The 26,918-nt window shown below is 42.4% G+C and overlaps 1 protein-coding gene across 4 annotated transcripts in view; it reads right to left on the bottom strand.

The window, feature by feature from the left end:
* The window catches only part of Grm8 (glutamate metabotropic receptor 8), a 783,619-nt gene extending 766,648 nt beyond the window's left edge, over nt 1-16,971 (bottom strand). Inside the window, exons 1-2 of one of the 4 annotated variants that reach the window (XM_063241274.1) lie at nt 16,238-16,971; nt 6,332-7,152 (exon numbers count right to left, since the gene is read on the bottom strand). In XM_063241274.1, coding sequence (XP_063097344.1) covers nt 6,332-6,841 — 510 coding nt within the window. In that variant the 5' untranslated portion in view covers nt 6,842-7,152; nt 16,238-16,971. Of the gene's footprint in view, nt 1-6,331; nt 7,153-15,505; nt 16,077-16,237 lie in introns of those variants that run through there. The other 3 variants (XM_003475159.5, XM_063241281.1, XM_063241278.1) reach the window with 3 other exon arrangements.
* Nucleotides 16,972-26,918: the final 9,947 nt, after the last annotated feature.

Raw genomic sequence — 26,918 nt, 5'->3', positions numbered from 1 at the left:
AAAGCAAGAAAGATTTAAATTCGTTTAAAACCTATTCCACTCAGCTCCTTCCACAGTCTGAGCATGTGGCCATGCCACTGATTCGAAGGCAGTACACGTTATGAAGAGCAGGCCCTGTGATGTATTCCTGTGCCCTGTATGCCTGCCTCATAGCAAGGTAGTTTTAGTTATTCATCAGTGTAGTCCTTTTGATGGCCCAGGAAAGGACTCTATGATAGCAAAATTCAGTCTAAAGCTAGAAATACTTGGATGAGGCTCTATCACTGTGATATTGTCACAAGTGCTTTTCAAATTATAAATGATCTTATAAAATCAAAGGAAAGTAATATTTCTATACTTCCCTATCAGAAATTTGTAGCGTAAACTATGGTCTACCCATATAATTAAAATATCAAATATCCATTAAAATAAAAAAATAATATCTTGTGCTTCTTAGTCCTAAATAAATATCAAAATCATGTGATAATCTTTCAAAACCCTATCAAGGCTGGGATTCACCCCAGTTGCAATGATCTTGAATAGGCTTTGAATATCCATATTTTTTAAAAGTTATTTAGGTAATATGAACATGTAATTGGATTTGTTCCATTTTACACTATCAATTTATCTATTGCTAACACCTTTCAAAATGAGAAAGAATTCATGTATCTTACTTATTCAATTTTTAATTTAAAAATCTATTTAGAGAAAATGTAAATGCATACAAAAACGAGGAAGCATATGAAAATAGGAACTCCCAAAATATACCAGGTTTCCTTCTTAACCCCCTTCTTCCTCCTTCTGTTCCTTTTTCTAAAAGAGTTTGAAAGTAAAATAAACAATTCTATTTCTGTGCTATCTATTCAAATATTTTTCCAATATTTAGGGCTGGGATAAGCGAGTTGAGCTGAGTTGAGTTGGTTCATTCATTCGACAAACATGTCTAAGGTTAGCAGCAAGTCCAAAATACAGTCTAGGATTACAATAGCAAAGATATACATGGGTCCTATGCACATGATGCTCGTGGTCTAACAGAGAGTAAATAATTGCAATAGTATGTGATAAAGACTAAGAAGAGAAAGTATAGACTGTATCATCATTATACATAACAAAGAAATTCCATTCAATGAAAATGAAGGTCTTCACACTGAGAACACAGACCTTACAAAGTTTTAAGAAGAGGACAGACATTAGCAAACCAGTGTTTTCCACATATCTCTCTGGCTATGAATTCAAATGTCCATTCTCAGGCAATGCCACTACTTTGGTACCTGTTAGACAGAGTACCATCATCTTTCATCTAAGGTAAGGAAGCTCTTTTCATACACAAACTGGAGCTTGCTACAGTACTACAGGATTGACTGAAGGAATCTACCTGTCACTACGCTGTTATTTATTTCTATCCAACAAGATTTATATGAAATGTTACTTCCTGTTGAATTTACTGATTGTGCTCATTTATTCATCCATCTAACTAGATGAGCCTGGATATGGCAGATTTACCTTTTCATAGTTTACAGTTAATAAAACTCATTGTGTGCAATAAATAATTCCCCAAACACTTGGTTTTAGTTATTGTTACAACTGGTAGAGTCTTTTGAAAGAAGATATATCTTTGTAAACACAGCAAAGAAGGCAAAGACTTCCAGGGAAATAAGACATTTCTCTGTATTTCATTTACTTAACATGAAGATCAATTTTAGTCATTTATAACCAGCAGAGTTCCACATAGGGAGAAATTATCTAGCCCACCCACAAATGGATTTCTATTGACAAGTTACATTTGATTGCTTTGGAAGGACACACTGCAGGCTATCTGTGTCCTATCTGTCCAGAATAGAAAATTAACAATTCAGGTAAAATTAGAAAAACAGAAGAGAGAAAAATTATATCTGACACTGTCCTCTTATAACTCAATGCATCTTTGTAGACATTAATGTGAGTTACCTCCAGCATCAATGTGCTATTTTTAACTCAGAAATTCAATCTTTGCCCCATGTGAGATGTATTATTAGTGTTTTGAGAAATAAATTTGCTGTAATTTAAGGGATAAGGCTGGAAATGTTCTAGAAAGAGGAAAAATTGATCTCTTCATAAAGCATATATAAATTTAATTTATAGGCTTCCCAGTCAACATTTCCAAAAGATCCTTAATTTTTAAAAAAAATTCCCAAGCTACATAGTTCCTGAGAGTTGGGTACCTATTTTCACTGGGCTTTCTACAATATAGTAATCCCTAAATGTCATTTATGTTTTTGTATAGAATAAACTGTCTGGAGTCTGCTACTCTCCAGTTCCATGTCACATTACTTTAATTGGTACTACTGTTATCTAAATCCATTAAATTTCTCAAGGGGCTAAACCATCACCTAGGTGACTACTATGTTCCATGCCAGGACACAAACTACATATGCATGTTTACATACATGTAATATGCACTGACTCACAGTAATGCATCTCTGAAAAGTTCGTATCATTGAAGTCTTGTTCTGTTTTTCTGAAACCAGTTTCATTTCCAACGTACCTGAGAGAGAGCAGACATCCATCTCCTCTCATTAAAAAAATAGTTCTGAGAGGAGTTGGGAGGCAGTACTCACCCACTGGGTCCTACCATTTGGAAAACCTTTTATGTAGTCTTGGTAATCCAACACACACCACTTGGGGTGAGAAGACAAGGGCCTGAGCCCATGCCAACTTCAGGGTTGAAGATCACTGAAATAGTGAAGTGTTAGGATCTTGTGGGCCTACGCCACACAGTATTTCCTACTCCTGGTATATTTGGATCCAGCCCCTCATCCAAATATCCTCTGAAATTAAAAGGGTCAATTCTCTTTCATTTGCATCTGAGCTTTGAGAAGCAGAGAAACAAAGGTAGGGTAATGCCACCGCCCTCTAGATCAGACAAGCACAATTCCTTGAGCTCCTCCACGCAAGTACCTTGCACAGCCTAAAGGAACCTCCACAACTGAGGACAGAATCCCCTTTACAAAGACAAATCATTTCATTCCATATGATTACTAGGCAAATAAAATCCTCCTCTGACTTAAACACAGACACGGAGGTGACAGATATTGGATGAATCCCCTGTATCAGCTTCTGGTTAGAAGAACAAGAGTAGCATAAAGCAGAATAGCTTGCAGAGGGCGCAACACTAAAAATGGAGGTAATCTGGAGTGCCTGGAAGATGGCATCTCCTTCACAATTCAATTAAGAAAAATCCTGCAAGTAGAGACAGTGCTTTTCCAGAGTTCTCCAAAAAAGAGAACTAAGATATTTAGAGGTTATTATCACTTTTGCCACAAATATTTTCTATAAAATTTTATAAAGGTCTCAGCCAAATTCTTATAATTCCAATTCATGTTCATTGCTGAGTGAGAGTAAATGCATGAACTGAGACCATGTTTGTACATCTATGATCAAGATCAATTGCTTGTATGTTTTCATACCCAGACTTTCTACCTTCTTTAACTCCTCTAATCCAAGAATAAGTGGCAACACATGAGTTTCCATGCATCTTTTTAGATTCCTTGGGTCTTATGTCATCTTTCAGGGGTCATAAACTTATTTATTTTCATTTCATTTTCACTTCATTATTTATTTATGATTTCTTTTCATTTAAGTCATAGCAATCAACTTAAAGAGGATTAATATTTTTATAATAGTACTGTATCCCAAGTCCCAATGCATTAATTTGTTAATCATTTATTTGATAACTACTCTTATCAGTCCTAGCATCTGGGTATAAACAGAAGTCATCCACACATAAAGTGGACCATTTTCTGTCCCAAGAACAACTATCATTATACCATAATGAAAATCCTTATGAAGTGCTAGGTACAGGTCATATATAAAATACCAAAATAAATCAAGGCAGCACAACACTAAGTTGAGTTTATTTGAGTCACATTCATTTGATTTCAGGTTCAGCTGAAAGACTACCTGAGCATCTATACCCTCTCACTGGCTGACTTTTGAATATCAACTTTTCAAAACCAGTAACTTGATTATTAAATAGATTAGCTTCCAGCAGGTTAAATATATGCTCACTATGACTGGCTTCTGCCACCACCAGCTCCCCCTCCTGGCTAATGGTGACCTGCAGCCTGGTGACTCAAGGGCAAAGCCCTTGAAGTATTAGCTGGCAACTCAAGAATTAACCTGGACCACAGACTGCCCAACAGCCCTCCTGGTCTTTGGTTACATAAACCGCCCCGCCCCCCAGAATGATCCAGGAAAGCAAGAGAATTGGCCAGTCAGTGAGGGAAGAACACAGAAGACAGAAGACAGATAACAGCCTGTGCAAAACAAAATTTCCCCTCCTGCCTTCAGAGGGCCTGAAGTTTTTTTTTAGCAGCCTAAAAACAAAAAGTATTTTACCTGTACTTTCTCATTAAATACTCCCAACAACCTACCATCATATTATTATTACTTCAAGTTTAACTATAAGCTGATTCTGTGGCAAAAATTAATGTGAAGAAGCTTTCAGAACCTCAGATAAGGACTTTATCACCTTCATCCCACTCCCCAATCATATGTCGACTTTTCAGTGGGCATCAGACAGGAAAGAGAAGCTGTCATGGTAATTATTATGGGATTGATGAGAAAAGGAATTTCGTATATGAGGAGGGTCCTAGAAGTGAGAAGACCCTCATGAATAATTTTTCTTCTAGAAAAGTGGGTGTTTCTGAGCCGCACTCACTGAGTTAACTAAAAAGAAATACTTTAGAGCAAGTAAGGAGGGAGCTCAGATCAGGAAAGGAAAGATGACTGAGCAGCAGCCGCTCCAGAGAGCAGGTGCCATGCTGCACAGAGAAGGACTGCCGGGAGGAATCCTAGATCCCTGGAGGTGAGAGCACGCTGGAGTTTCCTGGTTCTGCATCTCAGCTCCCGGAGAGGAGTTAGTTAGCCCACCAGAAATATTCACAACTGTCTAGCTCTCCCTGGAGGTTTCTGGAGTGGAGAAGAAGGTGCCTAAAGGCTAACGTTGCCTGTTTTAAGCTTGTGTCCTTATTGCCAGAAAAATCTTCCTAATGTCCTTTTCAAATGTCCACCACTCTCCTTAGGTCCTGTTTGTCACTCGCCAGTCCATTTGAGACACATGGAGCTTCTGCTAAACAGCCTCCTCATTGGAGGAAATTTTATCAGTTTGAAAATAGCCATCAAGCTGCCTCAGCATTTTCCTGTGTAAACTAAAGGAATTTGTACAGAGGCTGTGCAGCCTCTGAGACATGATACAGAGAGGATTCCCGCATGAGATGTCGACCAAACGAGATGGGCCTCCAAGATACCTTTCAAACCAGAAAGCCTTTGATTCGATTCCTTTCATCTTTTCTGTGAAGTTTTCCATCACTTTGTTCATTTTTGTCACTATATCTGTCATCTGTCCAACTTTAAATCTAATAGGCATAGGAATAGTTTTTCATAATCTAAAAAGAAGCCTCATTAATTCAGGTTACGTTCGAAAAGTCAAGTCCCACTGAGTAAGAAATCAGAGTGAAAAGTATTTGCAATTTAAAAAATTATGCCTATTACAAAAGACTACATAGTGGGTAATAATAAATAAAATGAGAAAGTTAGTGAAAATGATGAGGTACAATAAATTTATTTTATAGCACTTTGTACTTTTCAAAGCATTTTTAATTTCGTATTGCCAATTTCATTCAATATATAAGTGCAGTGTACAAGTAATAAGTCATCGAACTTGAGTCAAAATGTCTTGATTTAGCTCACTAAATTTGAACTATTAACTCAATAAGAATCATATATAATTATCCAAGTCTGTATCAGAGCAGTCAGAATTAATGAGGTTCTGTTCTATTGTAGTTATAGTAAGTCTGACAATTTTATGGCCATCTTATCTCCTAGAGTGCCACTCTGATCTACACATTAGTAATAAATACTATTTCTTCACCACGAACTTTTGTTATAACACAGCATCACAACTTAAAGAAATTACACCAAATAAATTATCACATATGTACCTCAAATACCAAGGAAATCTTTTGCATGATAAACACTCTGTGTTCATTATTCTCTAAAAATGCATATTTTGATTTAAAATGAGTCTCAGTAGGGAGATTCATTCCAAGATGGCAAGGACTCAATATGTCACAGATCTTAGCACCTTGTTTTTTGGGAAAAAAGATTCACAATTAATTCAGTTCATTGCAAATAATGGAGTGACAGAAACATACGTAGAAACCCAGGCACAGAACTTCCCCTTTAAGAAAGCCAGTGATACAAAAAGGGTTTATGCCCATCTTCAGCTTCACTTCCTTCTTTAAACCTGTACTTGGAGTCACAAGAATTTATTGTCTTTCACAATGATCAGAAACACAATGCCTTTACCTACCTTAAAAAGTCTTAAAATGTTAGCAACCATGATGGACACGGAACTTGCTGCAGCACCTATGACACCAGAAATCTTGTCAGGCTTGGTGAAAATGGGTGGATCTCCATTAGCACACTTCACATCAGAAGCATCTTTCTCTATTAATGCCTGCACAAAGGTTAGTGATTGCTCCAAAGCATAGGTGTCCCTAGAGCACGTGTCAAGGATCCGAACACCCAAGGTGATATTGGAGAGAAGATCTGGGTCCTTGTTAATCTGGTCGATTGCATAAAGCATAGCCTCGAGTCTGTGGATGCCCTTCTCCTTCTTCAGCTCCCCACAAGGCACTCCTCTCTCTCCCTTTGCATGGACAGGGAAGAGACCCCCCAAAATGATGTCCCCATCCACCCGTATGGAGTGGGCATACTCCTGGCTGTGAGTTCTTTGCATCATTGTGAGGATCCAGTAGAACTTGGCGGTCAAGAGGAAGAAACAAGGGCAAGAGGCTGATCGCTTTCCCTCGCATACCATTTTCTCCACGGGTGGTGTTGCAATCCAAGACCCAAAGTTTATTGTTGACGCAGAAGAAGCAGCACCGCCTGAGGCTGCACCTTCTGGAGGCTACCATCAGGGCCCATGAGGGGAAGGCTCATAAGGATTTCAGTAAATTTTCTTGATTTGATCGTCACAGTGAATTTCCATCAGCCCCTTAAGGTTCAATTTTATTCCCGTGAAAAGTCAACTTGCCTGGAATGATTCAAAATTAGAATATCTGAGGTTCTGATGTTGGGATGAGGTCAACAGTTCATGTCCTTGAAGTCAGCCCTGTAGCAGAATTATTCCTGAGGGGAGGGAGGGAAAAAAAGGGGATTCAGTTCAGTGGGGCTGTGATTTTCATATATTTAAGCCAATTTCCACCAACCTGTTTTTTTTAAAAAATTTCCACTATTCAGTAAGACTAATTCTTTTTGTCCCCCTGTGATTCTGAACACCTGGTTGCACTGCATCTAAACGGGGAGATTGATGACACTTTTAGAACAAGGGAAACAGAAAAGTATCAGAAATTAGGTTGATTCTCCCAAGCCAGAAAGTATTTTTATTTATCATTTTATTTCAATAAATCCTATTTCCATGAAAGTGAAACTCCTGTCGTGGATGACATTATTTCTTTTCAAATCTGTTTTTATTTTTTACAGTTCTCTGAATTTAGCATTTAAATTTTGTCTACAAAATCACAATGAAAGGTTACTTTTGTGATGTATTCAACAAGGCAGTCATCTGTTAATAACGTTTTTTAGTGTCCCAGATTTCCCAGTGGGAAAGTGATTATTCAACCACAAAAGAGACAGAAAGAAAGAGAAAGAAAGAAAGAAAGAAAGAAAGAAAGAAAGAAAGAAAGAAAGAAGAAAGAAAACCACCCAATTTATGTAACTTTTGTACATTGTGAGAAAAGTTTATATAGGTCAACTATTTTGTAGTTATTATCTTATTTGTTTCTAGTAACAAAACAAAGACTTGAAAATGAAACACACAGGGTTACATGTGTGGCTCTTCCTATTACCATTGTCAGTGCTCCCAATTAATTTGTTGGTGTGGAAGCAATGAGCGTGCTTGCAGTTCTAAAGTAAATACGCCTTGATCCCAGAACCACAAGGAGCACATCGGTGCTGGAGATCAATTGAAAAGCTTCTTAATTTTGTCTGACTCAGTAGGGAAAACAGTTATTTCATCAAGACTAGAAATAACCTACAGTGAAAAAGTCTACAGGAAAATCTATAGAAAAAGTTCATTCTTTAAAGAATTCCATGAAATCCTTTCAAAAGACTTTTGAGGAGGTTTAACTGAAAAGGAGAACCAACTTAACACAGGGAATCTGAGGTTTGAAACACACATATAATTAAGAGAATAAACAGTACCAATTTATTTTGACAGGATGATTAATCTGATGTTCATTCCTAAACTATTTATATATGAGTTTGAAACCTAAAATTTGGACCATTTCCTTCTACCCTAGCCAACCAACATCTGGTTGTATTTTCATTCATTTGCTCAAGTTCCAGTTCATAAAACTTTCTTTCCATCCTTCCTGTCCTGAAAGAAAAGATGGTGCCTCCCTAGGGAACAACTGAACATATGCCCAAATGCCTTTAAAGAAAGCTTTGTTTTGTTTTTGTTTTGTTGTGGTGTGTTTTCTTTTTTCATTTTCAGGTTCAAAAATGTAGCCCACCATACCATCTGCTGTATTTTAGGCTACATAGCTGGAGGCCTGGCCAAACACTGATCCCTCTTCTGAGACAGTTCTGTCCTGCTCATGACAAGTATTCCCTGCCTCCTGGCACACATAAGCCTTGAGTTTCCTCTATAGAGCCCCCAAACACTTAGTCCTTTCTTGATTTTTCTGAATATTCAGTTCTCTCAGCAACTGCTTCTCCCTGAGAAAATCAAATTCCATAGCAGCCTGACCTCAAGCATTTCGTCAAAGAAAATTTGACTTTCTGGGTGAGATCATTCAAGCGATGGACCATAAACTATCCGTCAGGGAAGCAGGACTGTGTTTTACAGTTTCACAGGGAAGACCAGTTACATGATAGTATAACCTTATTAACTCTAACCACTAATTTAGAATTTGAGACATGGCTCAGTTGACCCCAAACATATCCTTAATGATAGTTTGAATCCAGAATAAACAGATAAATAAGGTACAGAAGAAATGCTTAAGGGACAATAGATGGAGCCTGCTTTCCAAATATTGTCTTTCTTCATTACACCAAGCCACCTTCCAAGTACTTAAAGAATTAAGAAAATAAACACACTTCAATTAGAGATGAACAAATGAACACTCCATCTACTCATCACAAAGCATCTTTCACCTGCTTTCTTGGCATTAAGCTAATTCCACTTGCTGTGCAGTCTTGGAGATATTAACAGATGAAGTTTCTTTTAAACTTATTGGTATTTGCAATGATTTTTAGCATCTCATAGGTCTCTCTAGAGCTTTCATTTAAGGAAAGATCAGGGATGAAACAGTGAGACACTAATTGGTTTGATGGACAAATGCACTGAAATGGAAAACAAGGTGCCATTGGGTTATCACTTCTTGGAGAGCAAACTTGAATTTCTATTTGTGTTTCCTCCTCTGTAGTACAGAATATACGCACGTTCTCTTAACACTTGCTATTTCTTGTCTATAAAGGGGTGATAGACCCTGCCATCCAGCCACACACAAAACACAGTGCTTTACACAGGGTACATGTTCATTCAACACAAGCTCTCATTGTTAATATATTTTGTAACTGTCTACTAAGGAAAAGCAACTTTCTGCATATTTTCCCAGTTATTGAATTTTTTTAGTGAATTTTGTTTGTCACTTTAAAAATAAAATCACAGCTACTTATAAAATATTTAAATATTGCAGTTATTTCAAAGTCTGATACATTGCCATAAAAATCACAGACTCTTGATGGCTTAAAGGTTTAGTTTTCTTTTCAAATCCCAAGGGAAAATATATGTGAAAGTCTGTAGAAAGCCACAGAAATTAGGTGTCATTGTACAGTTTTACATTGTCTGCTCATGCTTTTAGAATTCTTGTGAGCTTTAATCCAAACTCATCCTAGTTAGAATCAATGAGTTTTAAAGAAACAATGACCTTTCTGAGCTATAGATCCAAATAGCTCTACTTCATGTTCTGTGTTTGATTTAAAGTAAAATAGCTTTTCTTTAGAACCGACCTTCCCCTGGGGCCGGTAGAAACCTCGCCTGTGCTGATAGACTTCTTCAAGGAGATGTAATGTCTGTGCTCCTGAAAATGACCTTTGAAGAAAACAGATGCTGGCAACTACCACTGAGCAAACCTGCAGGAGGCTTAACAGGAACCCTCCTGGTTTTTCTTGTTCACCCCCACCACCACCATGCTACAATACTAATGGTCCTGCTGACCGTCCTATGCACCTGGATCTCCTGGGGAGCCAGTCCCCCGACTAGAACTAGTGTCTGTGCCTCTCAACAGTGTTCTAGTTTGTTCTGAACATCCAGTAAGGACAGCCCCTCATAGGTCAGAGTCCTAAATTCTGCTTCTTTTTATTTTCTACAAACTTTCTCTCTATCAAACTCTCAAGTGCCTAACACACAAGATCTCAAAGAATTTCTACACACTAATCATTAATTAGTGTATAATTGAGAAAACAAGGCTCAGTGAGGTTTAATACAGTTCCATTTCCCCACGCTAGTAAGTGACAGCACCCTGAAAATCCTCAGGCTCCCCCAAGAGAGATCATGTCTTTAGAGAAAGCCCCCAGCGCTACAGTGCTGGCTGTGCCAGCACAGGTGAGAGTACACAGGTTTTGGTACAATGTCATCTTTGGTGCTTAGGTCTATAAGAACAATAATATACTTGTTAGAAAGGGATAATTTGGGGACATTTCCAAGAGGTTGATTTCTGAATCTCTCAAATTGTTGGAAATATTCAGTGCAGTTTATCCAAACGCCTCTACTTTCAATCCAATTTTCTGATGCCAATGGAGACAAACTCCCAACACACCACCAGAGTCTATCAGGGTCAACCCTCATGTCTGCATCCAGCATGATGTGCCTAGCACAGTTAAGATATGCCATGGTAAGGTCCTTGCCAAGAAAGAGAATTTATGATTTTTCCCATTGAAAAGACCAAATCAGCATTCCTGTGCTACCATCTATTCAGCTCTTTAACAAAAGGGTTATGCTGAATATTGCCATCAACTCATAAAATTGCTAACCCAGAAGAGTCACTTGAAACTGCCCACGCTTGCAGCTCTTTTTGGTTGTTTGGAAATGCATCATATTTCTGTACCATCTCTCAGGCTGTTACATGTGTGGATCTTTGCTGGGGGTAGAGTAAAGATGGGGCATAAAGAGTTCTCTCTTGGCCACAGAATCTGGAATTGGATCCGCCATTGGCTGGTGACACTGAACATGTCACTTCATCTGTGTGCTTCCATTTTGTCATCTGTGAAATGAGTAAGATAGACTTTCTAAAGTGTCTGCAGCTTTCTGTTCTGAGATTCTATTATTTAATAATAAGAGACTGAGAGATTACACACAAACATCAGAGCAAGGCTTTGCCAACCAAACATAGTAACCAATTTTGTTCACAAGATACTGAGTGAATTTTTTTCCATGTGACAGAGAGCTATGAAATCTCTTCTATAAAAGTACAGCCCTATATTTTAAAATCTGATCTATGTGAAGCTCAATTTACTAAACAGTTAAACTAAAAGCAAATTTCAAAAGGATTTGCCAGAGGTTTCCTCTAAGCAGCTAAAAAAGACAGTATTTAGAGCCACTTTTATAATATGTAGTAGAAAAGAAAAAGGAAAGGTGAAACCCTACACCTATTGAATGCCTGTAGTATACTCTCAGCATCATGCACATTATCTCATTTCCTTCCTAAAACTTCATCTACAAAGTTGGTATCACAGCCCCCATTCCAGACATGAGACTTGAAAACACATCAGTTATATGACTATATCTAAATTCTCAATGTTCTCCTTTACCCTATGCCCCTTGGGTGCCAGACACTGGGGGATATGGTGCCAACCCTTACTTGATTTTCTGGGATACCCTAGGTCCTCGGAAACCCTGAGTTTGGTATTATTCTTCCAGGGTTAGGGATTTAGCTCAGCAGCACAAGCACCTGCCTGGCAAGCATAAGGTCATGAGCTGGATCCCCAGTACAAAAAGAAAAGCTCCAGACCTCCTGTATTCACTTCATGGCATTGGGCAACTCAGTTTACCTAGTCTCAGTTTCTTTATTCCTAAAATACCTGATAATTTCTGCCCACTTTCTGCATTGAAATCAAGTGATATAATATGTAGAAGTACTTTACAAACACAGAGGGATACTATTTAGTGCTAGGACTAAAATACTTTCCTTCTATGTTTAGAAGATGGGAGAAACCCCCTTGTCCATCACACACATGGCCAGTCAGACTTTAACAGCAGTCGTGTGTTCCAAATCAACCTTAGATAGGCCTATGGAGAGGGGACCTGGCAGGAGAACTCAAAAGACAGAAGAGGAAATCATTGAACGTACAATATCTGACCTGGGAACTGAAAGTCACGGACAGCTCAAAGAGGCCATTGTGAAAGAGGTGGTAACAACAGATTCCTCTGAAGTAAAACAAGATAACAGGAAACCTTTCTAAACTGTAAGTTTAGGCATAAACCTGCCTGGAAAAGGAAATTGGAAACACATGTTGCGCAACCTCCACACACTCCTCCAGAGCCTCTCCCACATCCTCCTCTTGCTTGCAGGCTGCCCTCCCCTCTGCCTCCTGAGGGCTGACTCTCCTCCCACCCTCAGTGCGGATGTGTCCTATGGTTCACCTCAAAAGCTTGTCTCATTGTCTTGGTACACCCCAGGAAGTAAGTGAATTCATCAGCAGGCATCAAAACCTGAAGTTGCAGTGCTGCCTTCCCCCAACTGAAACATCCACATTTTATGAGGACTCCTGGGTTAGCTATAATCTCTTTACCAAAGAAATGTCAACATTAAAGTTAAAAGTGGTGACAAAACAAATGCGAGTAGGGAGCTATGAGTCAGGCAGCTTCTTTGAGCAGTGTTCCTCAAATCATTCCAACAGTGCCCACAACGCGTGAGGTGGGGCCTAGAATGAGGTGATGTTACACTCAAGGTCCTTCCCAGTCAGTGGGCCAGTTTGTCACAATGTCAAAGCACCAAGTTAAATCAAACAAAATATTTTGGAAATTAAAATCAAACAAAATATTTTGGGCAAAATAAAAGGAAGGGAGGGACAAATAAAGCCAAACCCAAAACAGAAAAAAAAAAAAATCCTCTTTGGGCATGGAGGAAACAATATGATCCAACTGGCTCTCTGCTCACAGACTCTTCTCAAACAATAAGGAGTGACTGTCCCCACTACATTGTGTGAGTCTGGTGATGCCCAGTTAGGTTCTATCCACAGAACAGCTGCAGTTTCCTGGACCTTTACAAGGCAGCCTATTCAACAGGCATGGAGATGTGGCCAGATCTTTGCAGTGGGTCTAGTAAGAGATATCTGTGCAGCAGCTTCTTTTAAGACCTAGGCAGAACAATACCATTCCCTGGGCCAGAGGAAGGTTCCCTAATGTTGGGTATTCTAACTCTAGGAGTAATTCAGTGGGCAATAAACTTGGAAGGAAAAACATCACTGCTGTCACAAGAGTATGTGTACAGCGTTCTGTGCATTATGCCCTGAAGACAATAGAGTATTCTTCTACAAGGCTGGCACACAATGCAGCCAACATGAATGTCAGCTGGGTTATTTGCTGCATAAATACCAATTAAACAAGCCCCACAGCATCTTCAACCTGCCCAGCCAAGTTTGGAAAGAGCACCTCTCTCCAGACCTCTAACTTTCTCGTGCACACACTGGAGCTCAGCTCTTCCTTTCCTGCTCCTTTTGGATTTGGCTGCTTTCAGAATTATTCAAGCAGCCATAACATCCAAAGGGGGCATATTAGGGCAGAACTAGCTAGCACAAACCAAATAAAACAAATTAAGCCTACATATCAGCATAAAGCTACATTCTCAGCAATTTTTTTTCAGGCAAAATGTCTCCTAGAGAATCTCCCCTCATCTAATTGTCTCCACATCTCTTAATCAAAAGCAAAAATTATCAGCCTTTATCTTAGATATGGTGCAGCCTGCAGTTAACTCTGAAATGGGAAAATCATTTTCCCTAATGAACAAGGCTCTTTTCAAAATTATCAAGCCATACATTAAGAATCAGAGAATGGGTTTTACACAGCTAATTTTGCCTCCTACAGAGATCTTTCAAGATATTATTCACATGCAAGTGACCAAGGTAAACTAAAGTGGTTTCTGTAGCCATTTGCAATTATTGACAAACAATTTCATAACGGAAAATGAAAATTACAGTCAAGTGCAATAAGCTGTTTATCCAAGAACTACCTGCTGGTGGCTCTTCTTTTTCTTTCAAGCAAAATAAAAGCTATCATCGGAATGTATTTCTCCTGTTTGTAATATTTCTTGTAAACGTCTCCAACCACAAACCCTATCTTCCAATTTTGTTAATAGGAGTTTTATTCAATTGCAGCAGTGGCCAAGATCCTAGTGTATTCTTGGGTGTTCACCAGATGACTGATTCCCAACCCATAAGGTCTGTGGGAAAGGATCACCTGCCCCCAACTGGCAAATAGGGCATTCCCTCCTGGGACGGACTCGCTTTAGGAAGTGTGGGGTTCGGGGTGTGTTTTCACCCCAACCACTTGGAGCGCTTGGAGACCCTCTAAATCCAGGCTGCCCAATTTGGGCCGCCAAGAAAGCTGTTCCCTGAGGCAGCTCAAAGGTGCAGTGTAGCACAAATGGGTGACTGGCGCGTTCCTCTGCATTTCATTTGCAGAGAGGAGGGGACAGAGAGAGGGACAGGGAGAGAGAGAGAGAGACAGACAGACAGACACAGACAGACAGAGACAGAGAGATACAGAGAGAGAGACTGTGTTATATTTTCACCATCGGCAGGAACCTCAGGGGACATCTCGGGCTGTTGGGCTGAGCTGCAGAGCTTGGCCGCGAGAGCTGTCTCTATCTCTAGCCCTGTCTCCGTCTCTGGATCTCCGGCAGCCGCCTCTCACCCTACCCGGGGTCTCCTCTCTCCCACCTCCCCTTTTTCTTCTCATTGCCTGGGACTGTAGAAGCCCAAAAGGGGCAGAGACTAGGGCTTCGGGGAAGTGCCAGGGTTCTCCTTCCTTTCTTGCACCCGGCGCCGCCCAGGTCCCCCAGCGCAACCCGCCCGGAGCGCGTCGCCCCCGGCACACCTGGCCGCCCGCAGCGCCCACACCCTGCGCTCCTCGCGCGAAACCCGGCCGCACTGTCTCGTGCAGCCCAGGCGCTGTCGGGGAACGCTGAAGCCTTGGCTTGTGAAACTCCGGACCCCCGGACGTTGCCTCTTCCCCACCCCCACCAGGACTCGGAACTCTGGCGTTTTCCCGGGAGCCATGGGAGGGGGAGGGGGAAGGAAATCCCAGCCTCGCGGGGCTAACTCGGAGCACGCAACTCCAGGCGGAGCGCGCGCCGCGCGGGGATGCGGGGCTCTCGGACCCCCTCATCGCCCGGCTTTCCCTGCGACCCCCCACCCCATCTTCCCCAGATCCTGGTTAGATACCCGGCCAGCTCAAGCTGAGGCAGGCGGGGGTTACCTCAACTCATCCCGGAAGCCGTTAACTTCGGAAATCCCTCGCCTTAGATTCGCGTAACGGAGGTACCTCGTCATCTCGGCGGGGCAAGTCCGGATTCCGCCAGGGAAGGTCCAGGAGGTCACCCAGCGTAGGCAAATCCGAGGCACAGCGATCTGAAACCCTGCGGCTGCACATAAGCGCGTCCTAGGCGCGCTAGCCCTCTTCCCTTCACCCTTGAATCTCACATTCGCCGACTAAACTTTTGGGGGATCACATCTCCAAGCCTTGGGAGTTCCAAGCTAAGCCTGCCTCTATTCTGCACCTCTTCACTGGAATGCAATCACGGGAAGACAAGAGGGGTGGTTGCCTTGTTATTTGCAACGTAAAATCAACAGACACCCAATCAAGCTCCAATGCCCGGCCAGCCCCTCGCCCCCTGGTGCCCACTCTCCTTCTCTACCCATTCGCGTTTCCTTGGCCCGCCCGACAGTTGCCTCCTAGACTCCAGGTATACAAGGCCACCTACTCTTGCCCAGGAAAAGCAAAAGTGATCTGACAAGAAGCGGTGCACCTGGCTGTCAGCTGAATGGAAGATAACCGAAAGGGTGACAAAGTAGGGGAATTCTTTCTCAGCCGGCTCGCCGTTTGGGGGAGAATTGTAGGCTGGGGGACGGGGCTTCCCCCCTTCCCTGTGGTTCAGCACTTGCTTTTCTCTTTTCCTCTGCCTGCCTGCTGCTCGGAGAGGAGTCTTACCCTGCTCCCCGCAGAGGGCGCGGTGAGGAAGCCCGCGGGGGACCCGCAACTCCATGTCTGCGCCGCCGCCGCCGCCGCGCGAGGCTAGCACCGCGGCCGGCCGCACTTGTAGCTGGTCTCGGGGCTGAGGGGGGTGAGCTGGCCGAGCCGCCGCCAAGTCTCTTCCATGTGAATAACAAATACTCCCACCGGCGGCCGCGATTGGTCTGCGTCCCACGCCTCGCGATCCACCGCCCGCAGCCATTCACCCTGCGCGGCGCGGAGAGCCGCGGCCGGGATCGCGCCCGGGATCGCCAATCGCTTCGCGCCAGCCAGTCTCCTCGGGAAGCAGGAGGAGGAACCCCGAGGGGCGGGAGCCTTGGGTTTCGATGCCACCGCTCAGCCCCGGCGCGAGCAGGGACGCGGCCGCTGGAGAGGCAGGACCCCCTGTGCGCTGCAGCGCGAAGCGACGCGGGGACCAGAAATATCAATAATAGTTATCATTTTTTAAAAAAGAAATACACCAATCACCCCCTCTGCCCCGCCCAGGCAGAAAGAGGGAGGCCCCAAAGAGTGAGGTTAGAACAGAGGGTGTCGCGCAGCGGGAGCGCCTAGGGAAGCGCGGCCCTGAGGCTCGGAGCGGCGCCTGGCGCCTGGCGAGCCCGGGACCCGCGCGGGAAGGCAGGCAGCTCTCGGAGCCCGGGTCCGCCCTGAGCACCGCTCCGATGAGGGTGCCCGTGAAAAACACATGACAGACGGCAAGTATCCCAAAGCACGCTTTCTTTTTCAAGGATACTCAAAGTACAGCCCACACCCCGCGCGGTTCCCCCGCAAAGTTTGCCACCCGCCGCGCGGCTGTTCCACCATTTGTCCCGCCCCGCAGCTCGGGCCCGGGTCCCCCACACTCCGCCCCCAGGACACCCGGGCGCCCTCTGCCTAGAGCCTGGGGCTCGAGGCTGGACAAGAGGAGGTCCCACTGCGGGCACCGCGCAGGAGGGGGGGGAAGCGGGCACGGCGACTGTCATTTTATTAAGAGGATTCAAGTAGCCGCAGGCGAGGGGAAGGAAACTTCTGGATCCGCCCCGCGGGAGGAAACCTCGGAATTCCCTTCACATCCAACCGATGGGGACCCCCAGGCTTTGTGTGCACAGTCCAATGCCCCACCTCGCTAGTTACTGCACCAGCACCCTATCCAGCACCTTCCAGGGTCGAGAGAAAGGGAACCCCTTGCCGCGCGGAGCCTGGGGAGCTGCGGCCAGTCCGCCCTGTGTTGGTGAGAAAGTTCCATCTAGAGGCGATCGCGCGCAACTGCAGCCGAAGCCCCAGCCCGAAGTAGAACCTGAGCCGGGCGGGGCTGTGAGTTGGGGGGCAGGGAGCAGAAGGGACAAGATAGGCCTTCTTCAGGCCACTGGGAATCTCCGTCGTGAATTTCAACTTTTTTCGTATCACGACCTTCATACTCATCATGATAGGTAACTTCTATTAATTCCTGCATGCAGGTACCAATGTCTCTTACCTTGTTCAGGTTTCTTTCATTCCCAAATCAACACTAAAAGAATCAACATTATTAATCCCATTCCACAGATGAAGAAGGAAACCTGGGTTTGAGTCGCGTTTGAAAAGTACTAGAACCAGAAATCAGAACTTCTAAAGCCCGTCAACACTTGTTCCCTGACACTGTTGGTTTTCCCTGAGTTTTTTATTAGCGTGTGAGGTTTCAAGTGAAAGACAGCTGTCACTTTCTTGATTTCCTAAAGCCACTCTTACCCTCTCTGACTTACAAAAATCGGGTTTCCAGGGGCCAAGGGCTTCCTCCTTCATTCACTCCATCCCCCATGTCTGTGGGAGAGGATTCTTGATTGTAGAATCAATCCTTTATGGCCACTATCCCTGGAGAAAGAGGAAGATTTGGAGAGATAAAAATAGCTCAGGTCCCTTATCCCCAAAAGTTTCTTCATAGGGAGCCTCAGTTCACTGGCAGTATACAGTGCAGCCTAAAGAGGGTTGACCAGGGCCAGTGCAGCTTGTGGCAGGGAAAAAAGAAAAAATTCCAAATGGATGTAGAGTTGTGTGGAGTGGACTTAAAGATCAAAGGCCTGCTCTTACACTTGAGTCTAGAAAAGCACCCTTCTTCTGCGAACTGTGAATGTAGTCTCAGCAGCCTGGTTTCTAAAGCAAAACAGCCCTGGCCAGACTCCAGACTGATGACCTCAGTCTGAGCAGAATTATCATAGGGAACACATGAGTATGAGTAAATCTCTCTCTAGACTCTTTACTAAGAGCATTACATTGAAGGAGGGAAAGACACACAGGCTGGGACAGCCAGAGTGAACCTAAAAATACTGTGGGCACAGGCTGACCTTGAAGCCGTCTTCAGGGTCTGCAGAGGGCTGATTGGAACCCAGCAGGGTTGTGTTCAGTGTCAGCTGAAAGAGTAGCACCCTGGTGTTCTGGTGGACCTGTTTTCATAATGAAGACAGCACAGCTGGCTACCCCTTTGGAGGCCTGCACAGCCAAGTGAGCTGCTCAGGGAAGAAGTGCCTAACAAGCTGCTTTTTTCTTTTCCCTATTGATCATTACCTGCAGAGAACTGGTGTCTTACAGGCACATCGCTGCCTTTTCTGATGCAGTCCTCTGAGAGATCAGTAGACTTTATCTTTCTCAGGGAAAGAATAATTCTGATGTTTGGCTTTGCATCATCCTTAACTCTTGATACTCAGAATGGAGACATCACTCAAATCCTGCATGGAATCTGATCAGTAGGAAACAAGGCCCTTTCTCTTTGAGTGTGTCCCTGAGCAAGTGACATAGACTCATGCACAGCTCATGCACTCTCTCTAGATTGACGCTAACATTGGAACACTAGAAGAGAAACTGTATCCAGGCATGATGGGTACACATCAGTTAAACTCACATGGAAAGGAAGCATAAAAGTCCTACTTATCAAACCCTGGCACCATGATTCTGTTGTCCTTTGCAGTCCAAGTTAAGGGAGGATTACTAAAGCCCAAGCAGTCCAATCCAGATGAGCAGGTGAACCAGAGACACCTACCTGATCTCTCCTTGGGCTCCCACTTTGAAATACATCTTCACAAAGTATCTGACCTCATCAGCTATCCACCCCAAATATTTACACCAACCAAATATATTCCCTAGTAGTTAATCCTCCATGAAGATTTGCCTATAATCTTCTCATTTGCAGTTGATTTAAAATGTGAGAAACTGCCCATGTGTTAGAAAATGCAAAAAAAAAATATGCCATATGTTTGAAGTCCATTTAACTCAAGCTGTGGTATGAATTATACTCATCAAGATTTATGCCACAATTTCTGCTTTGGGGTACTCATTAAGACTAAGAACCTCTGAGGGCCACTCACCCAGGAGAAATATTGACCCAGCACGAAGTTCCCACATGAGGAAAACTGACAGGGGAAAGAGGGAATGGGTTTGTTTCTTTTGGAAACTAAGACTATATTTTTCTTTCTAGATCATCTGAAAGTGACTGTGAATGTATTGCATGGCTTCATTCAGTTTATTAAGACACCGACTGCTGGAAACAAGATCAGACATGTTAGACTGACTGTCATTAGGGCCTGTGAGGCTCCTAAGAGGCTCCTCACTCTCATAGTCAGCTGGTACCTACAGGAGTCAAAGGGAAAATCCTTGAATGTATGTAGTGAGTGCAAAGGCATCTCTTATCAGCTTCATTTGAGTTCCCTCAGAAACACAATCTGAGGATTCAAGGGTAAAGAGTTTAAGAGGTAAAGGAAACCCCAGCAGTCAAGAGGGAAAGTGATCCAATAAAAGGTGTACAGCAAGCTAAATATTTGGGTGGGCAACTGGAGCTTAATTTCAATGGAGAATTCTGGAAACCAGTGTAGGACACACACACACAGTTGCCCCCAACAGTGGGTAGTGGAGGGGGCATCTATACACCAACACCTATCAGCTGTTACTTAGCAACCACTCCCAGATAATGTTAGTTCTCCACTAATTCCAGCCTACCACATGGATGGTAAGTCAGGATCCAGAAGCCAGGTAAAGCCCTCTGGCAAAGAAAGTAGGCATGGACAGATGGTTAGTAGGCAAGATAGTGCATACCCCATTGGTAAGGGCAAGAAAGTATGGACAGGTCACAGTTAACATTGACAATACTAGCTCCTCATAAATATATGCCACATGTTATCCAAAGACCATCTGCCTGAGAATTATTGGGGTGCCGGTTGCAAGCACAGATTCCTGGGCTCTATTCCAGAGTTGTATGAACAAGATTCATTGGAATAGGGCTTGGGATTGTGCATGTTTTATAATCATCCTGGGTGATTCTCATGATGTTCACTAAAATCTGAAATCAACTACAATCAGGAAAGCATTCTACTACAGACTGTCAAAAATCTATACATTTAAATATATGAAAACTCACTTGTAGAGGTGGGCATAGTGTCACATGTCTGTGATCCCTGCACTTAAGAGGTTAAAGCAGGAGAATTTCCATGAGTTAATGCCAGCTTGAAATACATGAGACTCTAGGTCAAAAAAAAACAAGATAACACAAACAAAAAATACCTCATGTGCAAAGCCTAAGAAAGTAGACCTCAGAAATCAGGACTCTCAAGGAGGGACGTCCACGCCGCCCAGATATTTCTAAGGCCACAAACCTCCCTTTTTCTCTTTTTCAAAACACTCTCCCTTTAGGAAGGATTTTAATCACTCTATCCAGTGTTTTCTGAGGAAAAAAGAACCCAAATACCAGCTCAAACTTTGCCATTAACAAATCACAGCATCTTGAACTTTTAACATTTCTGCACTGCAATTCTTTATATTTATGAATATGGCAAAAACAGTCACCAGTCCAACCAAAGAGGACCAACCATACTCCCCTTCAGTGACATGGAATCATTGCTGTAAAGCAGCTGCCACACACACTCAGGAACAATATTTTTCCCTTGCATCTAGATGAGGTCATGTATCTAATTCTTATTGCAGAGTGAACAGAAGTAATGCATGTCAATTCCAGGCCAGCGAATTTTAAAAGGAGGTCCTTCATTCCTTTCTTTCCTCTTCCTGCATCTGGAAGCAGAAGGCTGTGGCCCTAGGGTTGGCAGCTGCTGTAGTTTGTGTCTAAAGTGCTAAAAGTGTCCCCCAAATATGTATGTGGAAAAGGGTGACACTATGGGAAGTTGATGGAAACTTTAAGATGTGAGGCCTACTCTGAAGTCTTTAGACCACTGAGGCTGTGTCCCCAAAGATGATTATGGGATCCTGGTTCCTTTCCCTTCCTCCCTGTCACTTCTTAGCCATGGAGTGATCAGTTTGCTCCACTGCACACTGGTTGGAAAATGTACCGCCACAGACTCAAAAGCAATCATGGACTGAAGTTTCCAAAACTCTGAGCCAAAATCAACTTTTATTTTAATAAGATTATCTCAAGTATTTGCAGTGGTGTCAGAAAGCTAACACCACAGGACAAAATAGAAGAGCCCTTGGTCATCAATCTCTAAACTAAGGAATGTTGTCTGCTTATCAGAAATAACCATCCTAAATTGTTAGGCAAGTGAAAAACATATTGTGCTGAGTCATTGAACTTTAGAGATTCAGTTGTCATGGCACCTAGTGTTATTCATACTAATAAAGTGGACATGGCAACATCTGCCCCCATTATCCTTAGATACATGGGGGAAATGAACCTGATGCTCTAGGGGCCATGTGAGGTCCAATAGAGCACAGCCACATGTCCCTCATTGACAATAATCATGTACCCCAAAACACAGAGACACCTTGAGGTGCTCCCCAAGCCCAGTATTCCCTCCCACTGGCCTGTCCTGGCCTTGTAGAAGAAGAAAATGATAACTCAGTATGGTAGATTGATAACTGGTGACCAACTTGTAATACCAGCTGAACTAAATCAGCATGGTGCTTTGAGGATGGTCCACCTGAGGACTGTTACAAAGATAAAAAGGAGAACTAGAGAGGAAGAGGGAGTATTGGTAGTTGGTTTTTCATGGTGGTGTGGTTTCTCCTGTTGCCATTGGTTCTCCTGGCTTCTTTCTTGACATGAGTTTGGATGCTCTAGTCTTCAGAGGAACTCAGGACCTTGTCACCAAAATGGCTATGGTTCACTTTGGGGGAGCTCTGGTCCTTACGTTGAGCATCACTTCATGGCTCTAGAGAGAAGGTAGTGTGCTGTCCAATCTCCAGGAGAAGCTTGTCATGCTGGCTTCCAGATATGAACTCAGCTGTTATCATCTTCGGAGGAGCTGGGGACCTCATTGTCGCTGAGGATGGCTGTGGTACTTTTCAAGAGAGCTCTGGTTCTTACTTTGAGCTTTGCTTCTGGCTCCAGTGCAGAACTCTCAGCCTACTGGCACAGATTCTTCATCCCACAGACTTTCTAGCTTTCATTGCTGATCTTAGTGCCTTCCCAGCGCAAATCTGTGAAAAAAGACTTGCATGATTCACTGCTGTGGGCTCTAGGCCTCTGGCTGGATTCATGAGAGGCACTGTCATAGGCTCTAGGTCTTCAGCTGAACTCATGTAGGATATTGCCATGGGATCCTCTAAGTCTTTAGTGTGTGGACAGATTTCCCGCACTTTCTTTGTATTTGACTTCCTGGGTGACCATTAAATAATACTATAAATTATATTTCCTGTATGTAGTTGTTTTCCTTGCAGTCCTTAACTACAAAACCCAGATAACCCAGCTTCTACCTGGAAAATAATGTCTCATGAGATTCTTTTGAACCACCTAACAAAGGAAATCTTTTGGGTCTGTTTTCGTAGGCCTTGAAACCATTTATTAACTCTTCCTAGACCAGCTATATCTTCTCTTCCCACAGCCTTTCTAAACCCCTAGAGAACCCAAATCAAACCTACATGATTTAGCTGCAGGTTATTTTCCTACATTTTCTGTATATTACTGCACATCTATCAGACTGGGTTGAAATGTCTTACGTTATAGCTGCCTGTGGCTTCTCTCCTTTGAGTCCCTAAACCAACTAGGTAATTATGAATCTTGATCATCTTGATGTTCAACTTTGAGAAAAAAAATCAAAGCACTCATCTTCATTTAAATATTTTTGTTTGTCTGTTACTATCTAGCCAACTTAAAGACAACCAAACAAGACAAAATATTCCGCCCGTGGAATTCTCCTGAAACTAATGATCATTTCTGACATAAGATTACTACATTAAGCTTTGGTTATGCATTTAAATTATTCTGAATAATATCAGCTAGTAGGTACCATATACATTCTTTACATCTGTCATTTGCAATGCTTTTCTTACTTTAGGTTTCAGAGACTCAGATTTAAAACTTAATGAATAATTTAAATACAAGGCTTAGATAATTTTTAAACTTAGAGTTGAAATGTATCAGTGAAAGTCAATAAAATTACATCTAGCAGTTTTCACAAAGTGAATTAAAATGTGATATATTAATCTTTCTCTAATGTTATCAGTTGACCATAGAAGGAGCTAAATTGTGAATGTGTGACGTGGTGGTGGTGGTGGTCACAGTGATGATGGTGGTATGTTCATCTGATTAACTCCAAAGTTAATAATAGTCAAGTAACTCATATATGCCCAGGGTCTGAAATGAAGTCACTGTCAGTGCTCTATAAGACATTCATTCCAAGCCACTAGCAGACATGCAGTAAGAAACAAAATACAGAAAAGTGAAGAACCACTGTGTCATGCAGGTACAAGGATACTATAGAAATCTTGGAAAGCTTTGCAGAAGATAAGGCTGGACTGCTTTGAGAAGAATGGACACAGAAGAAATAGTATGTTCTATGGGAATCATAGATTCCCCTTCTTCAGCAGATTCAAGAATCTGCTTTTGAATACTTAGAAGAGGTCATCTGAGAAGTGAAAAGCAGCTCTTTCCTTTAGCCCAAAAATATCCAAAAATATTCAGGGAAGAGGCAAACACCATGCTATACTACAAATACAGGTTAAAATCAGCAAATCATGAACCCTACTTGAGAATATTGATATACGAAACAGACCCTGTTGATGGCTGTATTTCCTTAACATTATTTACTGCTGTGTGACAAATTGCCCCCAAACTAACATCTTCACAGTATACATTTGTATCTTTGGTTTCTACGGTCAGGAATCCAAAGAAATCTTCCCAAGATGTCTTCTTCAGGTCTTCTTATAAAGCTGCAATCAGGTATTGCCTGAGGCCTCTTCAAAGTGAGTCTTAAAAGTTGACCAGGGAAGGCTCTATTTCCAAGCTCACTCAGGGGCTTTGGCAGGAGTTAATTTCTTTCAGGCTGCTGAACTGGAACCTTAGATCCTTGCTGGATGTTGGCCAGAGGTCACCCTTAGGTCCTTGTTGCTTTGGCAGTGTATAACATGATAGCAGGTTTCATCAGAATGAAAATGAGAAAGACAATAAAAGAATGCCAGAAACATGGAAGTCACAGACTTTGGTAACTTAATCTTAGGAATGAAATCCCATCACATTTGCCATATTCTTTTCATTAGAAGTGAGTCTATATGTCCAGCCTACTCTCAAGGGAAAAGAAGAGATTACGTGTGTCATGGATACCAGGAAGCAGGGGGACCCATGATAAAAATCTTCCACAAACGTTTCAGTCACTGCCTGAAAGATTTTGCTACAGGGAGACTTGCAAAGTTTTAAACGTATGTGTCTACAGCTATACCAGACACTCAAAGCAGCTTTATACAAGGAACAGTATATGTAGTGGTATATATAAAACATTCCAGTTAATGGAGTTAATGCATTCTTGGATTTAAAGGGGAAGAAGTATGTGAAGTAGAGAAATAACAGGAGGCAGAGAATCCACTACTTTTTAACAGGTTTAATTTTACTTCTTTGCTTCTGGATAGTCACAAAGCAGTCCAAAGGATTTCTTCTGTTGGTTCCTACATCAATATCTTTTCCTCCTTCTTTTCTTCTTTCTTTCTTCTTTCATGTCCAAAAACTCAATAGTAACTTCACTGGAAGGAAGAATGAGTTAACAATCATATGAAAGATTATTGCACTTCTGATTTTTTTCCCTTTGCTTCAAACTAGGAGGAGAAAGGGGGGAAAAAGTAAACAAATCAGAGAGCAAGGGAAGAAAATGGAAAAGAAAATGAGACTCTGGAAAAGTCTAACCATCTGTATTTCTGTTGGCTTGCTTAGAAGTGAAGGGAATTCCCATCACTCTTCTCTGAGTTAGAGAAGCAGAATCCAAGAGGATTGCCAGGGGCACATTTGGGTGCTTCTTGAGTAGGAAAGTGTTGGCAGAGGCAGAGGTGCAAGATGATGGGAATATGGGAGGCTGCAGGCTCAGAGGGCTGCCCAACAGCCACAGGAGCAATGAAACCCTGGCAGGGACTTGGGAAGAGGAGAGAGGGAACAGCACCTGGCACAGACGCTGGAGGGCAGGTCCAGACGGAGATACATGGTCTCAGAAATAAGCACAAGAATGGAGAAGGAGTAATCTTTCCCCACGACCAGTTGACAGATGATCAAAATAGAGAGTTGACGCTGGCCCGTGGAAAGTCTCCATTCCTGTACTTTTTACCCACTCGCTTTTCTCTCCTTCCTTCCCTCACTTCTCTACCATTGTCTCCTACATTCACCACTTTTCTATCCACCTTCCTTACTAATTCTTTCTTTATGTCTTTCCATCCTCATTTGTTACATGAACTTATTATAGAATAGAATGCTCTTTATCATGTGTTATGTCCAGAAAAGAATTTTCTGTTCCCTATTCTTGACAGAATGATCATGAAAATTTTCAAAAATCTCTGTTTTAACTTCATTATTTTTCATTTGTGTGATGTTCTAAAGTTTTTATCTTTTTATGATTCTCGATAGACAAAAATTTGCATGTTCATACTAAGAACTGTAGTATTGGGATTGAATCTGTGTATTGTGTTTGGCTGTCAGGATAAGAAAATACCCTTGTTAGTAAATTCTTCCTTCAAGAAAGATTCATTTTTCAGAGTAAATTCAAGGTTTTCAATTGGAAGCTGGAATAACCTGTCAAATCTGCACTAAATTTAAAATCTCTGCCAATGACCTATTGAAGGTTGAAGATTTCTCACAATATGAAGTCAGGACAGAGAGCCTTTTAGCATTAAACTGGTGTAAATATCTACAATGTGCTTACATAATTGCACCCTAAAAAAATGACAGCCAAGAGCTTTATAGTTAGCAAAGGAAAAAAGACATCTCAAGCAATAGTTTGACCTCAGACTTTAAGGAGAAGGGAATGGCTAGCTCTTAAAGACCTAAAATTAAACCTGTCACCTCAATTCTGATACTATTTTAGCAGCATGTGCAGCTGCTTCAGTCTGAGGTGTGACCCTGACACTATCACAGCTTAAGGAGGATGGTGTCGCAGCAGTGCCTTGACTAGAAAATTTTCAGAGACTCCTGCGTGTCACCAGACTATGCTCCACCTGCCACAAGCAAGGAGGGACTTGACCCTCTCCCGCTTTCAGGCAATGTAGAACATTACCTGAAGTCAGGAAACCACTTCAGGTGAACCCAGTGTCCTTTCTTAAAGAACTTCAGGTAATTTACTGAGTTCAAGTTAAATCAGGGAAGGGTTTTATAAACCTCCTTATAAGCAGGCAGATGATACTATCTTATTTTCAGGAACCATACTGAGCCCAACCACCAGAATGGAAAGGTGGTCATCTTACCATCTGGTAAGACCAGACACTTGCCCACTCTGAG

The sequence above is a fragment of the Cavia porcellus genome, unplaced genomic scaffold (assembly GCF_034190915.1).
Source record: "Cavia porcellus strain 051 isolate PalLab524CR breed Dunkin Hartley unplaced genomic scaffold, mCavPor4.1 scaffold_2, whole genome shotgun sequence".
Lineage (NCBI taxonomy): Eukaryota > Metazoa > Chordata > Mammalia > Rodentia > Caviidae > Cavia > Cavia porcellus.
Note: the sequence above shows the minus strand (reverse complement) of the source record. Positions and strands in the feature narration are given on the sequence as shown.